Genomic DNA, 24287 nt, shown 5'->3' with positions numbered 1-24287 from the left:
AGAGGGCTGTGCCTGAAAACACCACCTTACATCGGGCTGTGCTTGAGGGACAGTGCCATAGGCAGGATGGTGTCATTTTTCTTTACTGGCATAATAGTCCCCAGCTGTAATAACTGAAAAAGTAAAAACAAATAAACCCTTTTCATTTCCACTCAAGATTATTCGAGTAATTTTTATTGAAAATATAAGATCTACAAAGCCATGGATACCCAGCGTGGAAGAACTCATTAAGTTAGCACATTCATCTTTAAAAGGAAAATTTCAGGTCGACCTAAGGTACAATAATGTTCAATTTAAAATCTCGTTTTTCCTTCTGTAAGTTTCAAATCTCTTTTCATTAGGAGGTTCTGTGCAAGAGCTGCTTCTCATGAAAGGAAACACTTTACAATTCATGAATGTGTTCATTATATAATAAATGAACAGCAACAATATACTAGCCTTTTTTTTTTTCTCTCTCCTGTTAACAGTCGTGTGTTAAAGTAAACTCTTTTTTTTTTTTTTTCCATGATTCGGAAATTAGTTACATATGCACCAAAGGAGCTAGTTATTTCTGCTGCTTGTCAGCTACACACAATGAGTATATTGCTGTGTGCTTTCCTCAACAGTGAGGATTTTAGTAATATGCAAGGTGTATAGAACATAATACCAAAACCTGCATCACAGAAAAGGTTAATTGTTTTCTTATTCAGCTGCCAGAGTTTATAACCTTAGGCCCCTCCCCAGAGCCAAAGAAGGGGTGGCCGTCCATTAGGTTATGTAAATTAAATGTATACGTTTTCCTTGTTGGCAAGTTCCAAGCAGTAAGCGAGAGTGCAAACAAGGATTTGTAAGCTGCCACAAAATGTATTCATATTTCTACTCCGTGTTGTAAGAGCCAAAGGGAGGACACGTATGTCAGATGTTGAAAGAACAACTGAATCTTTGTTTTTGATCATTATGGTCAGTCTGTCATGAGGTCTTGTATCGGAATGCTAAAAATGGCACCACACTTGGACATCCCATAGCCTTACAGAGTACGTTTGTGTTTCCCTAGCCACCGAGCACTGGTCTCACAGAGACCCTGACTTTATAAGCTAACAAAATATAGATTTGGGTGCTGAAGAATCCAAGGGAGGGCTTATACAAAGACAATTAACCCTCGCACCAAAACCTAATTTTGTAATTTTATTTAAAGCCACACTGAATCACTTGTGAGAGGGTTAAGATACAAGTACACCTCTCTGCTTCATCCGTAAGAAGGTGGACAACTGACCATTCGAACAGAGGGTCTTGAAACAAAGCTTAGTTGTCCTTTAAACAATGAAAAGGAGAGGCATACATAAATGGTCACCAAGGCACAATATGACAAAGGTGAAGAGTCCCTGAGACTCTGGTCTGGGTCTGTACCATTCCCCTCCCTATACAAGTAAATGAGAACATTTAGGAAAATATAATACAAAATCTCTTACAGGAAATATAGACTACACTTGCTAAAATCACTTCCCTAAAAGTGTTTATAGCTTTTTCTTTATTTTTTCTTTTTTTTTCTTTTTTTTTTTCTTCTTTTTTTTTTTTTTAAAAGACCTTCTTTAAACAGATAATGCAAAGACTGGTCCGTTTTTTTCTTACCCGGCAAGCCAAGCTCTAATGACTTCACTAAGCAGAAGTTGTATTAAAGTACATCTTCATAGTATTGCTACAATTTGGGTAAATATGTTCTGAACAGCTTGATGAGTACTAAATAAAATTTGCTGTTTTACAGCATACATTTTAAATTTTTTTGCACTTTTTAAAGAATAGAAAATGCAATTATAGTGTGCAAAAGAAAAAAAAAAAGATTAATTATCTTCTAGCGGAATACTGTAATTTTAAGCCATGCCTTCCATAAAAATGTATTGACATGTGTAAATAGAAGAAAAGAAAAAAAATACAAGCAAACAGAGATTTCATTTCCTTGCAAGGAAAGATTAAATATCACAAACTGGATCACTTGAGTTCTGTATTCTTCAGACAAAGAAATGAAAAAAACAACCCAAAAACCCACTGAAATGCTTCAAATGTCATCCATTCCATGATAACAGGTTAAAACTGCAGTGTTGCCTTCTACTGCTCCTGTTAACATGGACAGAATGATCTGCTGCTGGTTGGATACTGAATACAAAAAAGCAAAAGAAAGTTGAGATCATCCCACATGAAGTCATTATTAGAGCTGGCTTTTCCCCCGTTTTGAAGTACAGTAGTGACTTGTAAATATGACCTTTTCTAAAGATCATCTGAGATTTGAAGATTTATCTGCCTGCTTCACCCAAACAGCAACTGCTGAAAGAATTTACTCTATACGGTCTGCTATACAGAGTTCAAAATGTTTTGGGTTTGGGTTTTTTTTGCATGAAAAAAATACCACAAAAAATAGTTTTAGGTTTTTGTATCTCCGAATCACTAACACATTGTAGATTCCATTTATTCTTCCATGTTTGAAAATGGTTTCTGCAAAAATCAAAATAACTGTCAAACTCCCTTACGCCATGCTTCCAACAGTTTGAATTTAATACTTCTTGAATGGAATGACATAATTTATTGTCTTTAATTTGCAGTATGGCTACATCAAGCTAGCTTTAAGTCACAACTGTACCTAACCACAGTTCTCTGCAGCAAACCCATGATGTACAATATCTAATATTGTGGTTGAGTGCAGGGAACCGTGGGTAAGAAACCTCCATGTCAGAGTACTGTGGTTGGGGTTTCCCGGAAGAGTGGCAGTTGACACCTCTGGAATATTCATAATATAAGTGCTTCAGTCAGATGGTCCTGAGTTGAACGGGTAACTCAGGCACTATGAGAGCCTGGCATTCAGTCTGCGGGAATGTGTGTAACCTCCGTCACTCGAACCGCTTTGCAAACTGTAGTGGTCTTCAGCATCACTGGCACTTCCAATACTGTCCATTTCACCTGGAGTAAACTCCATTCCTTCAATGTCTACTTCTAAAGAAAACATAAGAAGGCACATTTTCAGAAAGGCAGCAACTGTAGCAAGTAATCATGGGCCAGTATCACCTGTATCAATCACTGTTCAGGTGAAACCTGAATCGTACCTCATTTCTGTAATTAAAAAAAACTGGGACAGTAATTCCTGAAGAAAGGATCATCTTGTCCACCTGAGAATTGAAATCCCTTCTGTCCTCATCCGCATAAACATACTGCATGACATCAATACCAAATGCTGTTACAGAACTGTTCCAACCTGTGCATAGACACCGATCTTAAAAAAAACAAAAACCCAAACCCTCAGAGGCCACAATACCACAGCACCAACCGTGGTAATTCCAACCTATACAGGTGTCGGCTAGTAGTGACCGTGGTGTGGCCATCTGTCCACCAGTAACTGCATCGAGACCAACAACTCATCTCCCACAGGCCCTGGAAAAGCCTGTGCGAGTGTTCAGGCACAGAAAAACTTCAAATGAGAAAACAAGAAATGGTGACAGGCAGCGTGGAGAGCTCTGTCTTAAATGAGAACCAAATGTAGAGAACACTGGGTGATCGTTACACAGAAAATATTTTAGAATTTCTCAACAAATGATGTGGAATTAATTTATTCACACAAATGAATTAAGACCAATAAGATCTTTTCTTCCAAGAAGAAAATATTATGCCAGCCTTACCAATAATTACACTAAAAACTCAGAACATTAAATGGTAATTGTTTAAAAAACTGGCAAAAACACACGCAGTATAAACAGCGTTAAAAATACACACAGTATTAATAGCTTCAAAATTGATTAGAGAAAACAAAATTTTTCAAAGAATGTTAAAAAGATGCAGAAGTTTTTTATTCTGCAAATTGCATAATGGAACAATTCTGTCTGGGTTTTGTTGAAAGCTCGATTTTAGTTCTAAATAATGTTTTCTTTCTTCCCTACTTCCCCTTTCCTTTCTGCTCCTGCAACTCCCTCTGGGAAGCCCTCGTTCAATTACCTTGTTCAGAGTCAGTGGATATTGTTGATCCCATACTGTCAGTGCGGATACGCTCCATGCCCTGCACGGATAGCTGCTCCAATCTGCGTTTGAGGTAGCGGTGCTCCCGCTGTAATTGTTCTTTAATATTTAGAGCTTTTCGGTCCTGTTCTTCCAATTTCTTAAAGGGAGAGAAAGACAGTAAGCCAACAGCTTTTACTCATGTTAAAACGTAAGTAACCTAAGATCTTCTAAGGAACAGTAATTTTAAAGCAATTTAAATATTTTAATTAGTTTAAAATTAATTTTTTTCCTTACCATTCTATAGAAGTCAGTACAATTTAAGCAGGCTAGGCCAGAGTGGAATTTGTTTCACAATAAGATATATGGATATGTGGGGGGGGGTGGAAATCCCTCAGAGACTCTTTTGCCACTAGCAGACTTTTCTCAGCTAAGACCAAATTATTGTTGCCTTGGTTGTGGAGAATATTTAAATCATTTTGTCAGGCAAAACTGGCACCACCTTCGATAACTAGAGCACAGCTCAGGTTTCAGTCCGAACGTAATGCCTCTTCAGGGGATAAGAGACTTCTCACCATAAAGGAACCATTGCGAGCCTCCTGAATGCTCTCCCCCTCCTACCACAGGCCATGGAAATTTTTACCATTTAAAAAGCCTCATTAACAATAAGCAGTACTAATTATATATTTTAGGAGGAATTTACTAACAAGTCTCTCTAGTCTTGCCAGTATTCTCTTTTTCCCTTGAACTTCTGCAGAGCAAATATGGTAATTCTGTGATAACCTCCTACAAAATCAGTAGTATTAATCCAAAACTCCTCAGCAAACAGCCTGTGAAAGGATCCTTCCATGTATCTACCTAAAATCTCCCCTCTGCCCAAATAAAGTAAGTTATTAATTTTGAAAATAAAAAGAATACTTCACACCTGGTAAAACATGCTGCACTGTTGGTCCAAATGCAACAACAGAAATAGTATCTTTGAAGATTTCATAGAATCATAGAATCACAGAATGGTTTGGATTGGAAGGGACCTTAAAGATCATCCAGTTCCAACCCCCCTGCCATCAGCAGGGACACCTTCCACTAGACCAGGTTGCTCAAAGCCTCATCCAACCTGGCCTTGAACACTTCCAGGGAGGGGGCATCCACAACTTCTCTGGGCAACCTGTTCCAGTGTCTGACCACCCTCACAGGAAAGAATTTCTTCCTAATATCTAATCTAAACCTACCCTCTTTCAGTTTAAAGCCATTTCCCCTTGTTCTGTCATTAACTGCCCATGTAAAAAGTCCCTCCCCAGTTTTCTTGTAGGCCCTTTTCAGTGTTTCAACTGAACCCTCTTCCAAATCACTGATAGCCATTTAAAAAAACCTGACTATATAATTAGGGAAGAAAGTGTGAGTATGATCGGCTCAAAAGCAGGAAGGACACACAAATCAAAACACCTTATATTATTTAAAAAGAAAAAAAATCTAACTGATGAGTAAATTACAGGTTGTAGCAGTAAAAGCACTTATAAGAAAGATGAAATTTCTCTGTGAGCTGTGTTTACACGACCACTGAGATTTAGGAGACGTGCAGGGAGTGAATACAGCTGCTGCCGATTCCTCCCTACCGCCTGAGTGAACCTACACTTGGTTTTCTGAGGAGAGCAGGGTGGGACAGTGCACAGCAAACCGCAAGCAAAATGATTTCAGAGATGTTGCTGTTCCAATGCAAGCCTGAAAGATTTTAGTATTTAAAAAGTATTTACCTTTGAAAAAATAACTGATGCTATTGAACTGGGCAGCTTCCTGGCTGAATGAAATCTTAACTCCTGCAGCCTCGTGTGAAGCCCCCTCCCAGGCAATAGGCTATGTGGATATGCATCCCACATGGATACACCATGTTATAGTAAGAAAAGGGGTTGGTACATCCATGTACACAACAAACCAAATGTGCTCAATTGATCAGATTTCCTTTTCCTGTATTTTCCTGGCTGCAATCCCAAACTCTTAACAACTATTTTAGGAATGAACTCAGTGATTCATATCCAGGAGACACAAAACCGTCCAATCTTTCAGGGCAGGTTTCAATATCTGGGGGTGTGCGTGTGAAAAGTTAAAAACTAATGACTGTATTGGAAATGGCAGACAGGCACTGGCATGCTCTGGCAGTGCGGCGGGGAGGTAGAGGAAGACCTGAGGAAGAGGAGCAATTAAGTGGCAACCCAGTAGGGTATGTTCAGTTAAAATTTTAAAAAATGAAAGCTAAACTTCAATTTCAGTTTTCAGAAAATGAGTACTTGGTACTGTGTGCAATGGAATTGGAAAGAATCTGTTGCTGGCTTTTTTTATCAGCAGCTGAAATGGCAACTACATGGCTAATCTCTCACACTTGCCACTTGTAAAAACAGTTTTTCAATTTGTATGCATAAGCCCGTGATGGAGGGGCAGCCCAAGACAAAAACCACATGCAGTGCCTTTCACGCATGTTAGCCTGAATTATAAACAAGAGGCCAAAATCTCAAATGGTAAAAACAGGGGTTGCCCAGCTGGAGTAAATGTGCTTACAAGAGCTGAAGAAGTAGCTCAGTAAATTTGTTCACAAGAATGGTTTTGCTTAAATTTGTCTTTAATACTTCAAATGAATTACACCCATTTCTGCAACTGCAGTGAATCCTAATGCTGTACAACCACAGGCCATTCTCCAAAATATTGCAAGATTACTGGTAGTGTCCAACCTCTCTTGACACTTTTCTTGACCTGTTTCCCTAGAACACTGAAAAAATGCCAGATGAATAATTATAGTCCTGGACACAGCAGCAGAAACCTGTTCTTTAACTTTCACATTTAAATACTTGTTTGTCTTATTTCTGCGCATAACCCTGTTCCCCTGAAAACTATGACAGTGAAAATGAGAGCGAAGGTGTCTTTGGAGAGAGGAGGTCTGAGGAATAATTCCCTTTGAATTACCAGTGCAAACCTGCACTGCTGCTGGATCACAGGTGAGATTTTGTTTTGGGGTTTTTTTTTGTTTGTTTGTTTTAAACTTGTTACACACAACAAACATCCAACTAACTAACATGAGAACTGGAGACTGCATTTCATTTTTGGTTTCTTTTAAATGATTATCAAATGCTCCAGGATCTGGTCATCAAGATGTGGGATGGGGATAAGGCTTACTAATAGCTATAATCCCTTTGACTCCATTAGGTTTTTTGATCATGAATGGACCTGTTTTTTTACAATGAAATCACAGAATCACAGGGGTTGGAAGGGACCTCAGGAGATCATCTTGTCCAACCCCCCTGCCAAAGCAGGTTCCCTACAGCAGGTTGCACAGGAAATCAGTGCCATATAATGCTACTTTGCTAGTCCTTAAAAAATAAATCAAAGGACAGCCTTGATACATATATATTCTTTTTAAAAATACAATGTAAAGCATTAGTGACTAAGCAGAAATCACAAAATCAGTGGTTTTTTTATATATCTGAGACTGCAGGGTAAATTGCAAAACACAAAACCTTGATACTGTGACTGAAATCCTTGCAACTAACAAAGGGAAATATCTCCAGAAGATTGGACATATGGATATGGATTTGGTGTGAAAATCAGTTCCCTCTCTATGGAAAGACACCCTGGAAGATCCTGCTTTAAAAGAAATAAAAATATGGCTGGATGTTTTTACCTTGATATGCATCTTAGCTCTTTTCAACAGACTTAGAGTGGTGTGTCTGGTGCTGTCCGGCCCGAGAGGCACGAGCTGTTTTAGCTGTTCCAAATATAGCCGGAGTTTAGCCCGCCTGAAATTATAAAAAAATGAAGAGCATTGTAGTAAAGTTGCACCCGAACAGCATAACCTATATGCAAACACCATCTGTTTGCAGGATCTCTGTGCAGAACTCGATTCAACGGTGGCTTCCTTTCCCCTCCCTTTGGCAACGTTTCAGACCGAAAGGTCACTTGAAATGCAGTAATGCTGCTTGGCACATTCAGACAGAGTTTCATACCCATATTTCAAAGCAGTTTGCTCAGTCTGGTTAGTCCCATCTTAACAAAGGGGAGTAGGCTCAGAGATTGGAGAAATCCAGGCAAGGCTGCACACTGAATTCATGGCTGGGTAAGGAATCAAAACTGGGGCTTCACTCCAACCCAGTCATTTTTGCAGGCAGAGATGGAGCTGTGGGGGAGAGCAGGGAGGCTGCAGACCCCGACTACCCTCTCCCCCATCAGCCCTGCCTGATGTGACAGACATGCTCCTGCTACACAAGGCCAGGGCATCCACGCAGCTCTGCAGTGCTGAGAGCTGCTCCCAGACATGGTGTATCAATGTATCGTAAGGGGAAGGTCCTGTTCCCCCTTCTGCTCCCATCTACTGACCAACAGTCTCCCCAAGGAGACATTCCTCCTCTCACTGCACAGCCAGCACAACCTTTACTATAAACACACAAGAGAAAACAGTTCCAGCCGTACTGGGTCCTGCTTTCTCTGCTACTCCTTGGCAAGTACATCTGCTGCTGCTCTCAACTCTCTCTCCTGTACCAACGGCATTAAATCCTTCAGTAAAAAGAGGATAAACAAAGTGGTATTTCGACAGATACTCGATTTCCAAACATTTTGTCTGCCTTTGAGAAAGAAACTGGCAATACAATAGTCCAGGAAACTATCCACAAGGCAGTGGAACACCAACAACAGTGTGTGAGTGTGTTTCGACAGTTAAACCCAAAAGAAAACCCCTCCTGGTTTTAAGGCGCAATTCTTGAGCAGGAATCCATAGGAAATCACCTTTTGGTTTTGTGATGAGATGCAAATAGATGGGGAAGCGCTTACACGAGCAACATCTCTACTACCTTCGCTTCTGCCAGTCTGCTAGAGGCTGAACACAGCCATGACCTGGAGCACGCCGGCACCCCCCACACAGCAGCGGCAGTAAGCGGAGCGGATCACCAGTGTGAGATGAATAATCACATTTATAATATATATCATTTATAAATAATCATTTTTCAAATCTGCTGGATGCTGCATGAAGGAAACGAACTTTGCAGGAAATTTAACGCTTCTGCTCAAGAATGGATTTTCTTTTGAACAATCAGTTCAGAACAAGAATTCAGCATCAGTGTTTGAAATGCAGCTGAAGACAGTTTAATATGCACCAGATGATGAATTACATGTGTAATTGGAATGATTAGTGTAATGTGAAAACAACCTGAGAATTAATGGGGAAAAAACCCAAAGCAAAATAAAATCTAATTAAAATACAGTACAATAATGACTACACACTCACACACTTAACTCTGGCTGCCTATAAATCAGCAATGTATTAGTTAGGAAATCAAAGAGCATTTCTATAAAATTGTTAATTCTTTCTTAGAGGAAAAGGAATATGGGTGAAAATGTGGTTCTCACAAGAAAACTGGTAACAGATTTTTTGTTTGGGAGTTTGTTTTTACATACAAGGCTCTAAACTTCAGCATCTAAGTGCTTTTTTTTAAAACAACAGCAACAAAGACTGGGGTAAGTATTCACAAAAATAGCCTCACCAGATCACAGAGTGTCCCCCGCTGAGGCTGCTGACTTACACTGGGACACTGATCTTTAAAACAGTGAAATACCAGAATTAAGGTCTACTGGTATTTATACAGAAAATCCTAATCAGGTAAATTTTTATTTAGGTGTCTGTAACCTCTAAAAAGTACCTGGCTGGTTTTGTGTTTTAAATAAAATTAAAAAAAAAATACTTCAGAGACTAAATTCAATTAATCTTTTTGTTTTTTAAACAGCCTCTAAACTCACACACAATCATCTGCATCACTCCACACAACGTGGATGCAAGTGTGGGGACTGAATAGCATCAAGAATAGCATCCAAGTAGCAAACAGAGAGTTAAATACATTGAAATGGAACGATCAATATACTTGCAGTAATTAAAAGTCTGATAAGGAATATACAGAGCTGTTGATCTGAGATCTACTTAATATTAATCCTGGAAAACATTAATGAAATCAGACTGCATGCTCAACTTATCTGCCTCTATTAGTATCTGAAGAACGTCTGCTTACCACAGGGAGAAAATAAGGATTTAGTGCCCTTCCTTACCATCAGCTGGGGAGGGAACAGAAACCAAGATCCAGAGGGCACGGCTGTGTGTCTTTCTAAAGCACTAATTCTTTTATGTTATCTGACGACCAGGTAAAGAAGGATTTTACAGAAGTGCCATGAAGAACACGGGACTGAAGCTAAGAGGAATATTTTAACTGACCAATTAGAAGAATTAAAAGGAGCTAAATCTAAAAAAATGGTTTAAGGCATTCTCAGCACTAACAACTGATAGCACTAAATGTAATAAAGACACTTACCAAAAGACCTGCTCTAACTTCACTTTTTTTTTAAAGGTACTTCTTTCATTTAATTACTCAGCACCTATGACTCCACTAAAGATTTTAAAGCATAAGCTTCACATAGATCTTTACATAAGATCTATGTTTATGTGGCTAATTTATATATTATAACACAACTATATAATCAATGGCATAAATTGTGAATGGTAAAAAAAAAGAAAACAAGCCCATCACAATTCCTGTGGCACTGGAGTAAATATCCCCGTGTTTTTCATTTTGCACATCTTAGAAAAAACTGTAAGAATGTAAGAAAACATTTCAGGCATGTTATGTTAACAGATCACACCAGCAGGAACAGGGGACTCAAACTTCACAGCAGATAAATTGTCGCGTACAGACTCTGCCAGCACTAATTTCTCTCTTTTTCTACAGGGACCTGACAGCTTTCGCTTTTCCTCGGCTGACTGTGACCGCCGGAGGAGGGAAAGGCACTCACAGAGGTAATCACAGCCGGAGCTGCTTTGTGTTTTGCAGCTCATGCCTTAAATTCCACCTAGAAAATAAGCAAAAAAAGCAGCCCGGTCTCAGAACAACGGGGGTAACGCTGTCTGTGCATGAAATGCGGCTGGAGTTTGGTAATTACGCTCTGCTCCAGCTTCCAAACCCAACTGTTACACTTTCGCCCACACAGACAGAGCACGGTGTCAGGCCAGGACACCGGTGCCTACAGAAGCAGGCACTTTTCTCACTTCATGTGGATGCACAGAAATATCCCCCTTGTGACTGCTGCTGAATTTATCAGGGAAGGTAAGGATCTAAAAAAAGCCATCCAAAATCTAAATCCTAAAACCTGCAGCTCTCCATTTTCAGTACAGCCCTGCACATGGAGAGAGGTGCATGGGTGACCTGTCTCTGATTTACCACATTTTCCTTTCTGACAGAAGAAAAAGGGGATTCAGATGTTCGAGACATCAGTTTCTCCATAAGTGAACTCACAACACAGTCCCATAAATCTGCATTATAGCTCTTGTAATGCTTAATAGAAATTAATTACTAAGCCCACGGATTTGGTCAGCGTTCCACAGCAGCGGCCACATCCAGGAGCAGTCGGGTGGTTTATCATGTTCACATAAAAGAGGACATAACTTGTTGACAATTAATATAGCAGATACCAGCTGGAATTCCCTTGAACTGGTTTTGAATCCATGAAAGCTGTGATGGGCAATACTGGCAGGTATTTCAGAACTGGTAACAAAATGAGTCCTGGAGGCTTACGAATTGGAGAGACAAATCAGCAATACAGTGTTGTTAGGAATCTCCCCGTAGTACAAGGACATTTGAAGACCAGGCACTGACTCTAGTCCTCCCAGACTCCAGTCTGCTCCAGTGCTCAGCTATGAAAAGGAAGGACAATGCTGGACAGAGAAGCTACGGTTCCCCACTTCTCCAAGAAAGGCTGCCATGCAAAAGTTAATTAAGATCTTTGACCCTAACCAATTTCAAAATTGTGATAAATGAGTCTGTTAGATAATGGTCAATAAGCTGCCCCATATGTATGAATCACAGATGCAAATCCATTTTAGTACACCAAGAAATGGAATACTGAGATACAGAGGGAAAAAAAAAAACAATTAAGAAAGCTTATTGTTCACACTGGATAATCTTCATTCCAAGGAAACTGCAACAATTCCAAGAAAATCCAACAACTACTTGATGGGTGACTGCAATGGGAACAAAATATTTCTCAGTAGGGCTAAATAATATAACATGAGGCAATATCTGTGAATCAGGAGGTTCAGGATGGACATTAGAATCACAGAATGGTGGGGTTGGAAGGGACCTCTGGAGATCATCTAGTCCAACACTCCCGCCAAAGCAGGTTCACCTAGAGCAGGTTGCACAGGAAGGTGTCCAGGTGGGTTTTGAACATCTCCAGAGATGGAGACTCCACAACCTCTCTGGGCAGCCTGTCCCAGTGCTCCACCACCCTTACAGTAAAGAAGTTTTTCCTCATGTTTAAGCAGAACCTCCTGTGTTCCAGCTTGTGCCCGTTGCCCCTTGTCCTATCACTGGCCACCACTGAAAAGAGTCTGGCCCCATCCTCTCGACACCCACCCTCTAGGTATTTATAAACATTAATAAAGTCCCCAATTAGGAAACTAATTTTTTACTAGGGCAGTGGTGCACTATCAGAATAGGTTGGCAGAAAGGCTGTAGAAGTGCTGTCCTTGGAGGTTTTTCAAAATGTACCCAGACAAAGCCACTGCCATTCAGAGGTCCCTCCAATCAACATTTCTATAAGCATTTAAATCAGAGATTGCTTCTAAAGCTGTAGCATTTGACTCACAAAATTGCTCCCATTCTCCTAACAGCAAAAAAAACCCCAAAAAAACAATTGTGCAACTGAAACTTGTTCCAGTCTGATCAATAAGAGTGCTGGTAGGTTTGTGGAGTGACCTGATTCACCTGCAGACTTTCCACAGAGGCTCTCTAGGGCTTTTTTAGGTCCAGCACAGCAGATAGAAATGGCCTGCAGCTAGTCAGACAGCAGACAGTTGTTCAGGCAGTAGCTGCACAGTTTTCTGATAGCAGCAAAGATATGTTTCCTAAACCATACAAGTATAAAACTATGGATCTTATTTGTGGAAGAGAACAGCATCCATTGTTTAAGCCACGGATCTGCACAAAGCCTGCTGGAAAGGTAAAGCCTTCCTTCAGCAAATGCACATCCAAAACAAGCTGCTTAATCCTCAGCATGACATACCTCAGCCAGGCCTCTGCAAAATTAAATGGCCACAGACATGATATGAGAGTTTACAGCGTGACAGTGAAAAACCCTGTTATGTGAAATGTGTGTTTGTGAACCCGGCCACCCTGGCTGGGCAAACCCTGCAGACAAAGCTGCCAGCACCTTCCATGTGTTTACGGGAGGTAGCATGGGGTAGGCATTTCCCTGAAGCAGCACCTTGAGACGTAACAACAGTTCCTGCTGTTGACACTGTGCTGCTGACCGCCAGAGATCACTTGCAGAAAGGGCCATGCTCATCTGCTTCTCAACAATTGTGGGCAAGAGCATAAAACTCACTCAAGAGAAGTCAAACTCCTGACAGCGTTCACCTTGCATATCCTCAAGGTCTCAGTTCACAGCCTCCCCAAATTAAACAAATGACTCTCTCACATGTACACGTTTCTTGTCAACCCAAAGCTGGCAGGAAAAGGGAAGGAGCAAAGTTCTGTCATCCCATGGGAAGTCCCAGAACAGCTCTGTCTGGTCCACACCCGCTCAACTCCTATTAGCAGATTACTCAGTCAAGACATGGAGCTGCCTTGGCTGTACTGGGAGGCATCTCAGAGCTGCAGCATTGCCAGCTGATGGGCAGCAAGGCTGGGTAATGGACAAAAAACCACTAAATGTCCATATTCTCATGCTGCATGCTCTGAATTTCCCATCATGCTGGCTCCAGCAGAAGCTGGCTGGATTGATGCTTCAACACCCACAGCCCAATGTACCTCTCACACCGTAGTTTATCACTGAAGCACGTATGGGCATGCAATAATGTTTGCCTCACAAGAAGGTCCTAACCGTGCTTTCTGCAAGATGCTTTCAATGCTAAAAATGGTTGTGTGGCTGTACATGTGTCTGTATTTCAGATGTCCCAAATTTAGTCTACTAAACTAGCTGTGTGTACAGGAGGTTGACATACTCTCACATCAACGGCTAAATATACTCACTTGGTGATGTTCTGAAAAGAAGAGGACACTATAGATCAAACACTCAAAGGACATTGAAAATGCAGTGATTACAGGCCACACTAGTGAGAACAACACATATAGTTGAAATAGATGCAAAAATTAAAAATTCATCATTTCTGTACATTAACCATTTCAGTCCAAAAAACAGAGCCTCAGACCCTACCGCAAGGCAAGTTCAGTCCTATTTCACAGAGTTTTTAATACAAACACCCCACACACACTTCCAAGAATATGAACCTATTTGAAATTAATCTAGAGGAAGACAAAAACTTGTTACAAACTGGACAGAGCTACTGAAGCACTGGAGATTCCTTCCCTCATGTTTCACATTTTTTTCCGCATTGAAACCTATCCTGGTCCCGATGCGGTGCAACGCAGTTAATACACAAAGGTTTAAATATAGAGCAGTTACAAAATTTTTCATTGTTGCATAATACCATGTAATCTGCCTTAATAACATACACAGGACAAAAGTCAGAGAAGAATCTCCGCACCAAAAATGCACTTTGGGAGCCAAACGTTCTCCAGGTACATTGTGATCCAAAGTGCTGTGGGCTGAGCCCACACCTCTGTGTTAGGCACCCCTGTGGTGAACTAATGGTTGTGTCTTCTCCCTAAAGAAAGCTGATTTGATCTCCCTACCAGACATGAAATTCAGCATAAAAAACAGAAGTGAGCTAACTGCAATTTTAAGACGCTCATGCTTTTACAGGAAGACTCTTCACAGTTTTATTTATGAAATGCAAATACCTGTGTGCAGGGAGGACTCAAAGTTTAGGTAGAGAGAATCAGCAAACACAGAAGCTCAGGATCCTCTGTGACATGCACTGGCCAGGATGCACACAAACAGCATCACTATTCACAAATTTACCATTATTTCAAAGTTTTTCAGAAATGCAGACCAGCAGTAAAAACTTCCACATTGCAACTTCAGGATTCACCTGCCACCAAGGTAAAATCAAAGAGAGGAACTCTACCTGCCTTCTGACTCCAATGTCAACCCTTTCTTACTAGAGCAAGTCAAGGTGTCTCAAGGGCTTCAGCTCTTTTTATTTTGTGCACAGTCACACTCTTGAATGATGACAGAATTTTGCTGCAAATGGCTTTAATGGTACTGAAAATTAAATGTGTTCATATTCCTGGATTTCATGACTATACATATAATGTAGACACACACATAATTATATACCCCACTCTGCTTAGTGCTAGTTGGTATTCAAGCCTACTTGCCTCACTCCTCCTTCAGCTAACACTTTTCTTAGAGTAAGTGTCAAGAATTACATATTTACAGCTCTACAATACTTTTTATAAGCTAGCAAAGATGATCCTGTACTAATTAAAACACAACTGTTTACAAAAGCATTTAAAGTGATTATATATAACCTTCCATCTTAAGAAATCACAGAAATTCAAGAATATAAAAATAGATCTAAAGAAACCTATTTATTAATGGTCCAGACAGAATTTAGCATATCTTCAGCAAAATATTAAATACAATGGAAGATAACAACCCTCCACTGAAGTATAAAAATCTCTCTTCCATATTTATTTGTCAGAAATATTTTTTAATACTTTCTACTCTACAAAGGATAGGTAAAATACACTTTTTTTTTCCCCAAAAGAGGCTCTAGCTCATACTCAAGCTACACAATCTATTTCAACTACACAAGAAAATTGCTTTAGTGAAAATGAAAGAAAACCTCTTAGTATTAAAGCACTGTACCATAGCAAGGCACCCAGTGTGCCGATTGCTACGAGATGTGTGAAATGCTTGCTCACAGCTGAGTGCCTCAGAGACAAAACCAGAAAATTCAGCAGCGTCCTTGCAGCAAACCTCTTGGCTTTTCCTTATCCAAGAAAATGTAAGCCCAACACCAGCGTCCTGCAATAGATGCCTTTTGTTTTCATATTAAGAACAAAATCCTGAAGTTTGTGCTGCAGGTGAAGAAGAGTCATCCCAGGTCTGTTCCACATGGCCTTTTTTTGCCCATCTCCAACACCTCACAGAGGCCTCTGCAACTAAATTCAGCAGCAAAGCCCAGGAAGGCGCTGTGGCAACTAACAGGCAGAAGAAGCTGCAAGTGCCTAATTACAGTGATTGTTAGTGAATTAAATGCAACAGCCCTACAATCGATGCAACTGCCTGCTTTATTTACTTGAGTGATAACTACGAGTTTCATCCTCTAGATGCATTTGCAGTGTGCTGAATATTTCTGTGCACCTGATCTGCTAAATTGAAACCAGCCACGTAGCTTTAGTAGCCAGGCAGTTGGTGGTCTTGGGGTACTTCAGAAGTAACCAAACATGACATTAAATACACAAATACAGGCTGGGTAATGAATGGCTTGAGACCAGCTCTGAAGAGAAGGACTTGGGAGTGGTGATGAGTGAGAAGCTGAACACGAGCAGACAATATGCACCTGCAGCCCAGGCCAACTGTATCCCGGGCTGCATCAAGAGAAGCGTGTCCAGCAGGTCGAGGGAGGTGATTCCGCCCCTCTACTCCGCTCTTGTAAGGTACCACCTGGAATACTGCGTCCAGTTCTGGAGCCCCCAACATAAGAAAGACATGGACCAGTTAGAACAAGTCCAGAGAAGGGCCACCAGGATGATCCGAGGGCTGGAGCACCTCTCCTATGAGGACAGGCTGAAAGAGTTGGGGCTGTTCAGCCTGGAGAAGAGAAGGCTCTGGGGAGATCTTATAGCGGCCTTCCAATACCTGAAGGGGGCCTACAAGAAAGCTGGGGAGGGACTTTTCATAAGGGCAATTAATGACAAAACAAGGGGAGGTTTAGATTAGATATTAGGAAGAAGTTCTTCACTGTGAGGGTGGTCAGACACTGGAACAGGTTGCCCAGAGAAGTTGTGGATGCCCCCTCCCTGGAAGTGTTTAAGGCCAGGCTGGATGAGGCTTTGAGCAACCTGGTCCAGTGGAAGGTGTCCCTGCTGATGGCAGGGGGGTTGGAACTGGATCATCTTTAAGGTCCCTTCCAATCCAAACCATTCTATGATTCTATGAATAACTGCCTACGAAGACAATGGCTGCAGGTGTATCTTACCATCACTAGCTTCCAAAGAGTCAATGCTATGAAGCCAGTCATTTGCAAGTTTTCATGTGAATCCTGCTCAGAAGTGTCTGGTGCTGTTCCTAACACTAAGGAAGACAGAAGAAAACTTCTGCTGCTTGTTACACAGCTTACCATTTCTTTTGTGCATTTTACCACCTTGAAAAATATTTTTCTATTTCACTATATATAATGCACACTGCAGCATGCACAGGACATTTTATTTACTTTCACTTAGCACCACTTCAGCCCACTCGCAAAGCCAAGACTCCACTCCACGCTTTAACTTTGCCTTCCAAAAGTTGTGGCTTGTTCACATTTTAGAACATATGCATGAAACCAGAACTTATTCCTACATCTTTCAGCAAACATAAATTAAGAGAAGTATCTGCAGTGCCACAAATTTATGCATTTTTTTCCAGCTAAGCCTCTTGGCAGCAGCATGCAGAAAGCTAGCTGGGATGCAAGCTGGGGATGGGTGAAAACTGGCTGGTCTGCGAGAGGGAAGCCGCTGACTCCCGAGAGAGAGGATCCCTGGCAGGTCTTGCTGCCCATGTTGCCCTCTTCCCCTCTCCCTCCTTTCCCCATCCCTCCCATAGCTCCCTGCTGAATGCAATGACAGCTGCCTGTCCTAAATTACGAGCAATGGACTACATCAGTGTTTCTTGATCTCTCAAAATGCCTGAAAGCCAACTTTCATGTTCCCTGTGCTCCAGTTCCCACCAGAGGGTGAGCTGTGGTGGCCCATGGACTGCCATGAGCCAGGGGCAGCAGCTAAGATGGGCCAACAACAGCAACTCCTGGGCCTCTCTTCAGGCTGGAATGACCCTGTAAAGCAACCTGGACAACACCAGCGTGAGACCTGACGGGAGCCCCAGCAGCTGGTGGCTGGCCAGACCACCTACATGCTGTCTCTTCAAGAGTGTATCTGACAGCAGAAGAAGACAGACTGATGAGGGTCCAAGAACCATGTTTAACTTTGGCCAGCAGAAAAAATAAAAGCCCCGTGGAACAGCTTGTGCCTGCTGCTGTATTATTCCTCGACCTTCTCCCACCCAAGTTCTCCTCTGGCTGCAGGCAGTGAGCATGAGCTGTCAGAGAGGTATGACACAGGCATCCCCTCAGCTGGTGCCACCCCACCGCATGCTCATCCATGTGCCTAAAGAGCCTGCAGACCAACACAGCAAAATCAGAAAACCAAAATACAGTCACTGGTTTCCAACCAGTCCTTTTCCTTCATGGGCTCATGGCAGGAACTCAGAACACTTGTGCAAGGCAACGCACAGGCAGGACCATGTCAGCAAGGACGCCGAGACAAGTGGGACGCCAGCAGCTCTCACTGGAGAACTGCAGCCTCAGGGTCCCCAATATTAACAGCTGCAGGACTAACAACTGACCACCCACATCTCCACTCCTTGTTTTTTTCCCAGGCTTGTCCTCACAGCTTTCCCCAAGCTTCAGCCATTCCACTGTCTTAAGCTGCTCTGACTGGAAGAGCAGCCATGAAAGGTTTAACAGCCCTTCGTTGTCTCAGGTCTTGGACTTAAATTACAGCAACACACAGAAATGTGAGATGTGCTTTACAGGAAATGTCAATAGGAATTTACAGCTACACAGGGATTCCCAAAAGCATCACAAGCAAATGTAATGGCAGCTGGATTCCATTTGTCTTTCCTGGATGGTGACCATCTCAAATTTACACGTATAGGATTCTCCATCCTTTGACCAGAGGCAATAAAATCTCTGACCATGCAAGAATGTAAGGCAACAGAAATCAAACATTACAGAAACAGTTGAAATCCACTGCAGTTAAGTTTTTGCCCTTGTATGGATTTCTGTTCCTCTGCAAAAAGAAATAAGATTTCAACCTGTATTTTAACATTGCAGCTTTCAGGTTGTGCTCATCTATAAAGAACAATTTTCTGTATTTTAAACATTCAAAGTCAAGACCAGACAAATATGAACGACTGTTATACCAATAGAAAAGGAATTTCTGTTTCAAGTGTCTTCTATTTTTAGCCCTGTTATCTACTGATTACCTTTTAACATTTACTGCTCAAGCACTTTTAAGCAGTAGCAAGAGAGGTATCATCTAGTACCACAAGCTCATCATCACACAGTACCTACCTAATACAGGCAGATGAACAATAGTGCCTTGTGGGGAAATACACAAGTGATGGAAATACCTTTGTACACACTTGAAAACAGAGTCCCTAAAAAATACTCAGCCATGCTTTAATAAACATTTAATACTTCATTCATCCATCCAGCCTTCCACCCATTTCTTTCACACATTAAAATGCAGACATTGCAACTTAGTAGTCCTCCTAAATTAGACCCCTGAAATCCATCTGTCTTACTGGCACTCAACTTTCTTAGATTACACTGTGGGGAGACTTAAGATTTTAAGTTTGTCTGTTACCTCAGAATAGTGACAGACCCAATTAGATAAGGAAAGTGCCAGTACAAGATCATGCCGTTCTGGTATCAAGCAGTTTTAATTCCCACTTGAAGTTACATGGAGGTACACACGTACTTACACACACTCCCCATCGAAACCCCAAGAGTGGATTAGGACTTGCCACCATTTACACGAGTGCGGTAACACTTTGCTCCTCACCGGCGGTGAGGAACATCACAAAGCAAATCTGCACAGCAAATCCAAACCCACAACATCGGTCTGCAGTTCTGCAATAGGTGTGTTTTCAGTTGCCACCTTTTATGGTACTCTTGTAAGCAATTTATTGAAGATTGCTGAGCGTAGGTGAAGAGAATAGCATTTATTTAAACAAGGAAAAGGTGCTTAACAACAATGGGTTTGCACTGGGCTTACATGCGGAGGGGAACAGGATGATAACTATAATTTTCCACAAATTAACCATTCACCAAAAGGTGGTTGAATAGGATGCCGTCAGTCTCCCCCACAAGTGGCTCCGGGGAGTGTATATGTCCCTCTCCCATGGTGCCTAAGTCTCAAGGTGCAGTGTGGTTCTGTGCACACAGGCTACATGTTTATCGACTGACAACACCCCAGAGCAAGTCACTGCTTACAAATCAGCTCATGGCTTGAAACCGGCTTTAATTATCAGACTGTTTCCCCACATCAAAATGCTAAGCAAGAACATCGTGTCTCAGGACATTTGCCAACAGGAAGGATCTTTAAAAAAAAAAAAAAGGGGGGGGGGGGTGTGACTACAATGCTTAGAGAAGCCTAGAGAAGTTGAGCTGTAGCACAGCACTAAGTGAAGAGAGCTCGGTACAAGGCCTAGCGAGCTGCTTCTGCCTAATTTTAAACCTCCCTATAGACCTATTTATTTTATACACATGTCAAATGAGGGGAGAAATGTGTCCAAGATTTTTTTTTTTTTTTAACACCTCTGTATGATGCCAAATTAAAGGAGAGGCAAGTCAAGCTGAATTATTTTAGCTAAATTAAAACCACGCATTGCCGTCACACACCGAGCGCGAGGCCTTGGGCTGGCAGACAGTCAGAATTAAGCAGCCTTTTCCTGCATCAAGTTAAATGAAGAGTGTGAGGCATTAATAGCTGCAATACTGGATACCTGTGACTGTGGTTTTATTGTCTATTGTACCTGTATATCCAAATGCCAAATAAATACCGAGCGTTCAATTTAACCAGCCTGACAAATGCTGTAGGGACTCCATGTTCCAACCTGTACAAGGCACCAAAAGAAACAACAGCAATTTACATGGCAGTTTTAAAACCTAATCAGAGTTAAGGCAACTATATCTCCAGTTCAGCACCTAAACAATCACTTTCTCATTCTCAGAGGTAGGAAGTTTTAAGTTCTGACCGGGAAATTAATTATCAGAAAGGGATGTTCAGTGCTATGTCTTCTGGTTTTGCTTTTGCTAATACTTCCTCAGCACCTGTACCTACCAAAGCTTTGTGGCCATCTTTGAGGGAGTAGCTAATAGTGGTGGCTTGAGCATGCACAAATTAAGTTAATTGGCTTTTGTGGGGAAAGAGATGGTGGATGTTGCTGTCTTTTACAGTTGTAGATATTTGAGATGTCCTCCAATGAGACAGCTAGGGTACCCCGAGAAAACAGCAAGGTGCCTGTTCCAGCCAACTGAAGGCCGGTTCAGACCCCAAGTGAGAACACCAAAGGAAAAGAAGAAATCACCTTGAAGTAATTAAGAATACATGTCCCCAAATGTCTTGCTGTACGTCTCCAATTCTGTCATTGAAACCTTGTAATTAGAGGTGGGTAGAAAAGACAGAGTGAGGTGTATATATAAACAAATTTAGGGGAAGGATTAAATGCACTGACTGTAATTAAAGATGGTCTCTTTCAAGGCTACAGTGGGTACTCTTACTTTCATATGAATTAAAAGCTGAGCAACACTTATGTACTATCTCCCCCCCAAAGAGTGACAAAATCTGGCATCACGGGACAGTAGAGAGTTGCAGATATCTGACAGTCCTGCCTCAAAGTTTAGATTTAGCTTGCCACAGCACAGATAGTGCCTTGTTTATAATTTAATTTCCGTCCTATTTCCCTTTCCATTGTACAGTGCAAAGCTGGCTGTCTCTGTGCCAGACTGGGTGCAGTCAAGCAGAATCTGAAAATGATCCATTTTGGGATGGAAAGGTATTGGAACAGCTTTTCAGAACTCTCACCCCTTTCCTTCTCCTTCTTCTTTCTTGCCTACAAAACTCAGCCCAGATTTCTTAAGTGCAGTGTCCTGAGGTTATCTGGCAATGGAAGGAAGAGCCAGAAGTTTAGACCCACTTGCTATGTGAGTATGTAAAGTCAGGCAGTGGGAACCAAAACACCTGACAGTCTGTTTCAAATACCTGTTAGCACCAACTGCTTCCAGCCAAACACACACAACAAGCTCCCAAATTTCCCTAGCAGAAATTATTTGCTCCACCCATGCTGTTCATTTCAGCAGTCAACACAACAGCACTTACCAATTGGGATTAAGTCAGCTTTCTTGGAGGAATTACAGGGTTTGTTACCTTTGTTTTGTAAATACCAGCTAATGTGGTATGTAAGACACACAGTGTCTGTCCAGCCAGTATTTGCAAACACTGATGGTACTCCCAGCTTCAAGAGGAGTGACTGAGTTCTGGCAGCGATTACATGCCAGGCATGTCCCTTATTTAGCACCTTGTATCTCCATCTAGTTACTTAAATTGAAACATCAATGAAAGAAAAACAGATAAATTCATTAGGCATTAATCCCAAGGTGGCTGTTGGGAGAAGACTCACAAGTAGTTCTCCAATGTTGCTTTTAGAAAGGTTTTTCCCCATTCAGCTGTAGTCTTTGACTCTTCCCCGAATTTTCTGCTTTCTTGCTGTAAGGCAGAACCTAATACAGACATTCTTAATGTAGGGCACGTAGCCTGAAACTGGAGTTATTAGTTTTCAGGTTAGAAGCATTGCAACACACAACCTCATGTACATACATCCAAGAGCACACCTCTTCTGTATCTGCTACACCAATCTCCAGGCACGACACCAAATTAGTTACACTAATGTGTACAGAAAAAAAATTGTGTAACATAAACTAGAATTAAACAACAATATTAGCCACTTGACATCCTTTGACAAGTCCTGTCACTCTGCTCTATTCTAGCAGGATGTGTACAGCTCAGTATATGCATTTCAGTCTCCATCTCAAAACACAGCAAGCACTCTATGAAGTCCCAAAACAATCCTCTCCTTCCAAAAACAGGGAGTGGCAGGAGGAAAGGAGTATCTTATCCATTCTTGTGAATTGCACAGTTCTTTAGCACAAGAAACATCCATTTTAACTGTGTGGAGTTTTTATTTGGCTGGGGGTTTTTTTCTTTTTTTTTTCTTTTTCCCCCCCAAAAGGCCCAAATTAAACTGCTGTGAAGGAATAGCATTATGCTTTTTCACATTTATGATCTGCTGGCTAAATGTTCATGCTCAGTACAGTTCCTGGAACCTTAACTGCATCCTCTGTAGCTGCCCAGATGTCATGTGGGGTTCAGCTTACAGGCAGGCATGCATAGCTCCTTCTGAAATCCCCTGAGCAGGGTGCAGAATCAGGCCCACAGCCTGCCACATGCTAAACCACCGTGTGTACCGAGGGGAAAAAAACAGATTAAAAATTACTTGACCTGCGAAGGAATTCTGTGTAGTAAATCTAAGCTCAAGTGTCCACCAACAGGGACCACGAGGGGAAAGCAGCATGAGCTGTAACAGGAAAGTACACATTGTTCCATCCAGAGAGAGATATTTTGAATTTGGGACCAGGCCATGGTATATCCAATACTCAAACAGGGTAAGCAGCCCATGGGAAGGAGCACTGAAAACAGCTGGAGATGCCAATACAGCATGGAGGCAGGGAGAGGAGGGGACAGGACAAGCAACCCACAGAATACAGCCACCTCCTCCAGCCTAGCTTGCTCCCTTAGTGTCTACTCCAATCAGGGACACTGGGTCATTGAAATTCTGTGCTCATGACATACTTGGAAGAAAATAATCCAGCCTCCTGCAGCTTTGGTGTGAGTCCTGAGTGCAGAGCCAACCTCACCCTAAACATCCAGAGCTGCACTGCTGGCTTTCAGGTGCATTTGCCATCTCTTCAAATCATGGCATGTACCACTTCTGTACACCCAGTTTTCAGCTGTGGGCTTCCACAGGCTTGATTGGATCGGATTCAGCCAAGGATTCCCACTGCGACTCGTTTCAGAGGCCAGCTTCTTAAAGCCCATTAGCCCAGATGTAGCTAAGCAAGCTCGAAATGAAAACTTTTTTTTTTTTAAATACCTAATTCAAGAAATCTTTTTCTTCTCCAATCAAAACAGCCATCACCACCAGGCATCTGTTCCCTTGTCTGCAGGGAATCAGCACCTAACTGCTGTCTGTACAATCCTGAAAGCACCTGGAAGTCTGGCCCATCTATCTCCATGTTGTACAAGACCAGCCCACTCTTTCTGCCATGGTGGTTAAGAATTGGCCAGGTCGATTAGCAGATGCTGAGAACATAAACCACCCTTCATATAGTCCATTAGAGGCCAACACACAATGGATTTATGTTTGGAGAGAGGGATGAACAAATTCAAGTGGAAAAAACATGCACTTGGTTTCTCGCCCATCTGCTTTCTGCTGGCTGTTTGGCTGGCCAGGAAGCACACGGCTTTCTGGAGCCCAGACCCAAGACTGCACTCAGGCTCCACAGTTCAAAGCTGACTTCA

At 41.8% G+C, this 24287-nt stretch overlaps 1 protein-coding gene across 1 annotated transcript in view; it reads right to left on the bottom strand.

Moving 5' to 3' along the window:
- Positions 1–1506: 1506 nt before the first annotated feature.
- Positions 1507–24287, bottom strand: part of LOC104526923 (max dimerization protein 4) — a 29519-nt gene continuing 6738 nt past the window's right edge. Inside the window, exons 2-4 of the mRNA XM_010170510.2 lie at positions 7622–7736; positions 3955–4114; positions 1507–2961 (exon numbers count right to left, since the gene is read on the bottom strand). Coding sequence (XP_010168812.2) covers positions 2813–2961; positions 3955–4114; positions 7622–7633 — 321 coding nt within the window. The 5' untranslated portion in view covers positions 7634–7736 and the 3' untranslated portion in view covers positions 1507–2812. The remainder of the gene's footprint in view (positions 2962–3954; positions 4115–7621; positions 7737–24287) is intronic.

Source organism: Antrostomus carolinensis, unplaced genomic scaffold (assembly GCF_000700745.2).
Source record: "Antrostomus carolinensis isolate BGI_N321 unplaced genomic scaffold, ASM70074v2 scaffold25200, whole genome shotgun sequence".
NCBI classification, from domain to species: domain Eukaryota; kingdom Metazoa; phylum Chordata; class Aves; order Caprimulgiformes; family Caprimulgidae; genus Antrostomus; species Antrostomus carolinensis.
Note: the sequence above shows the minus strand (reverse complement) of the source record. Positions and strands in the feature narration are given on the sequence as shown.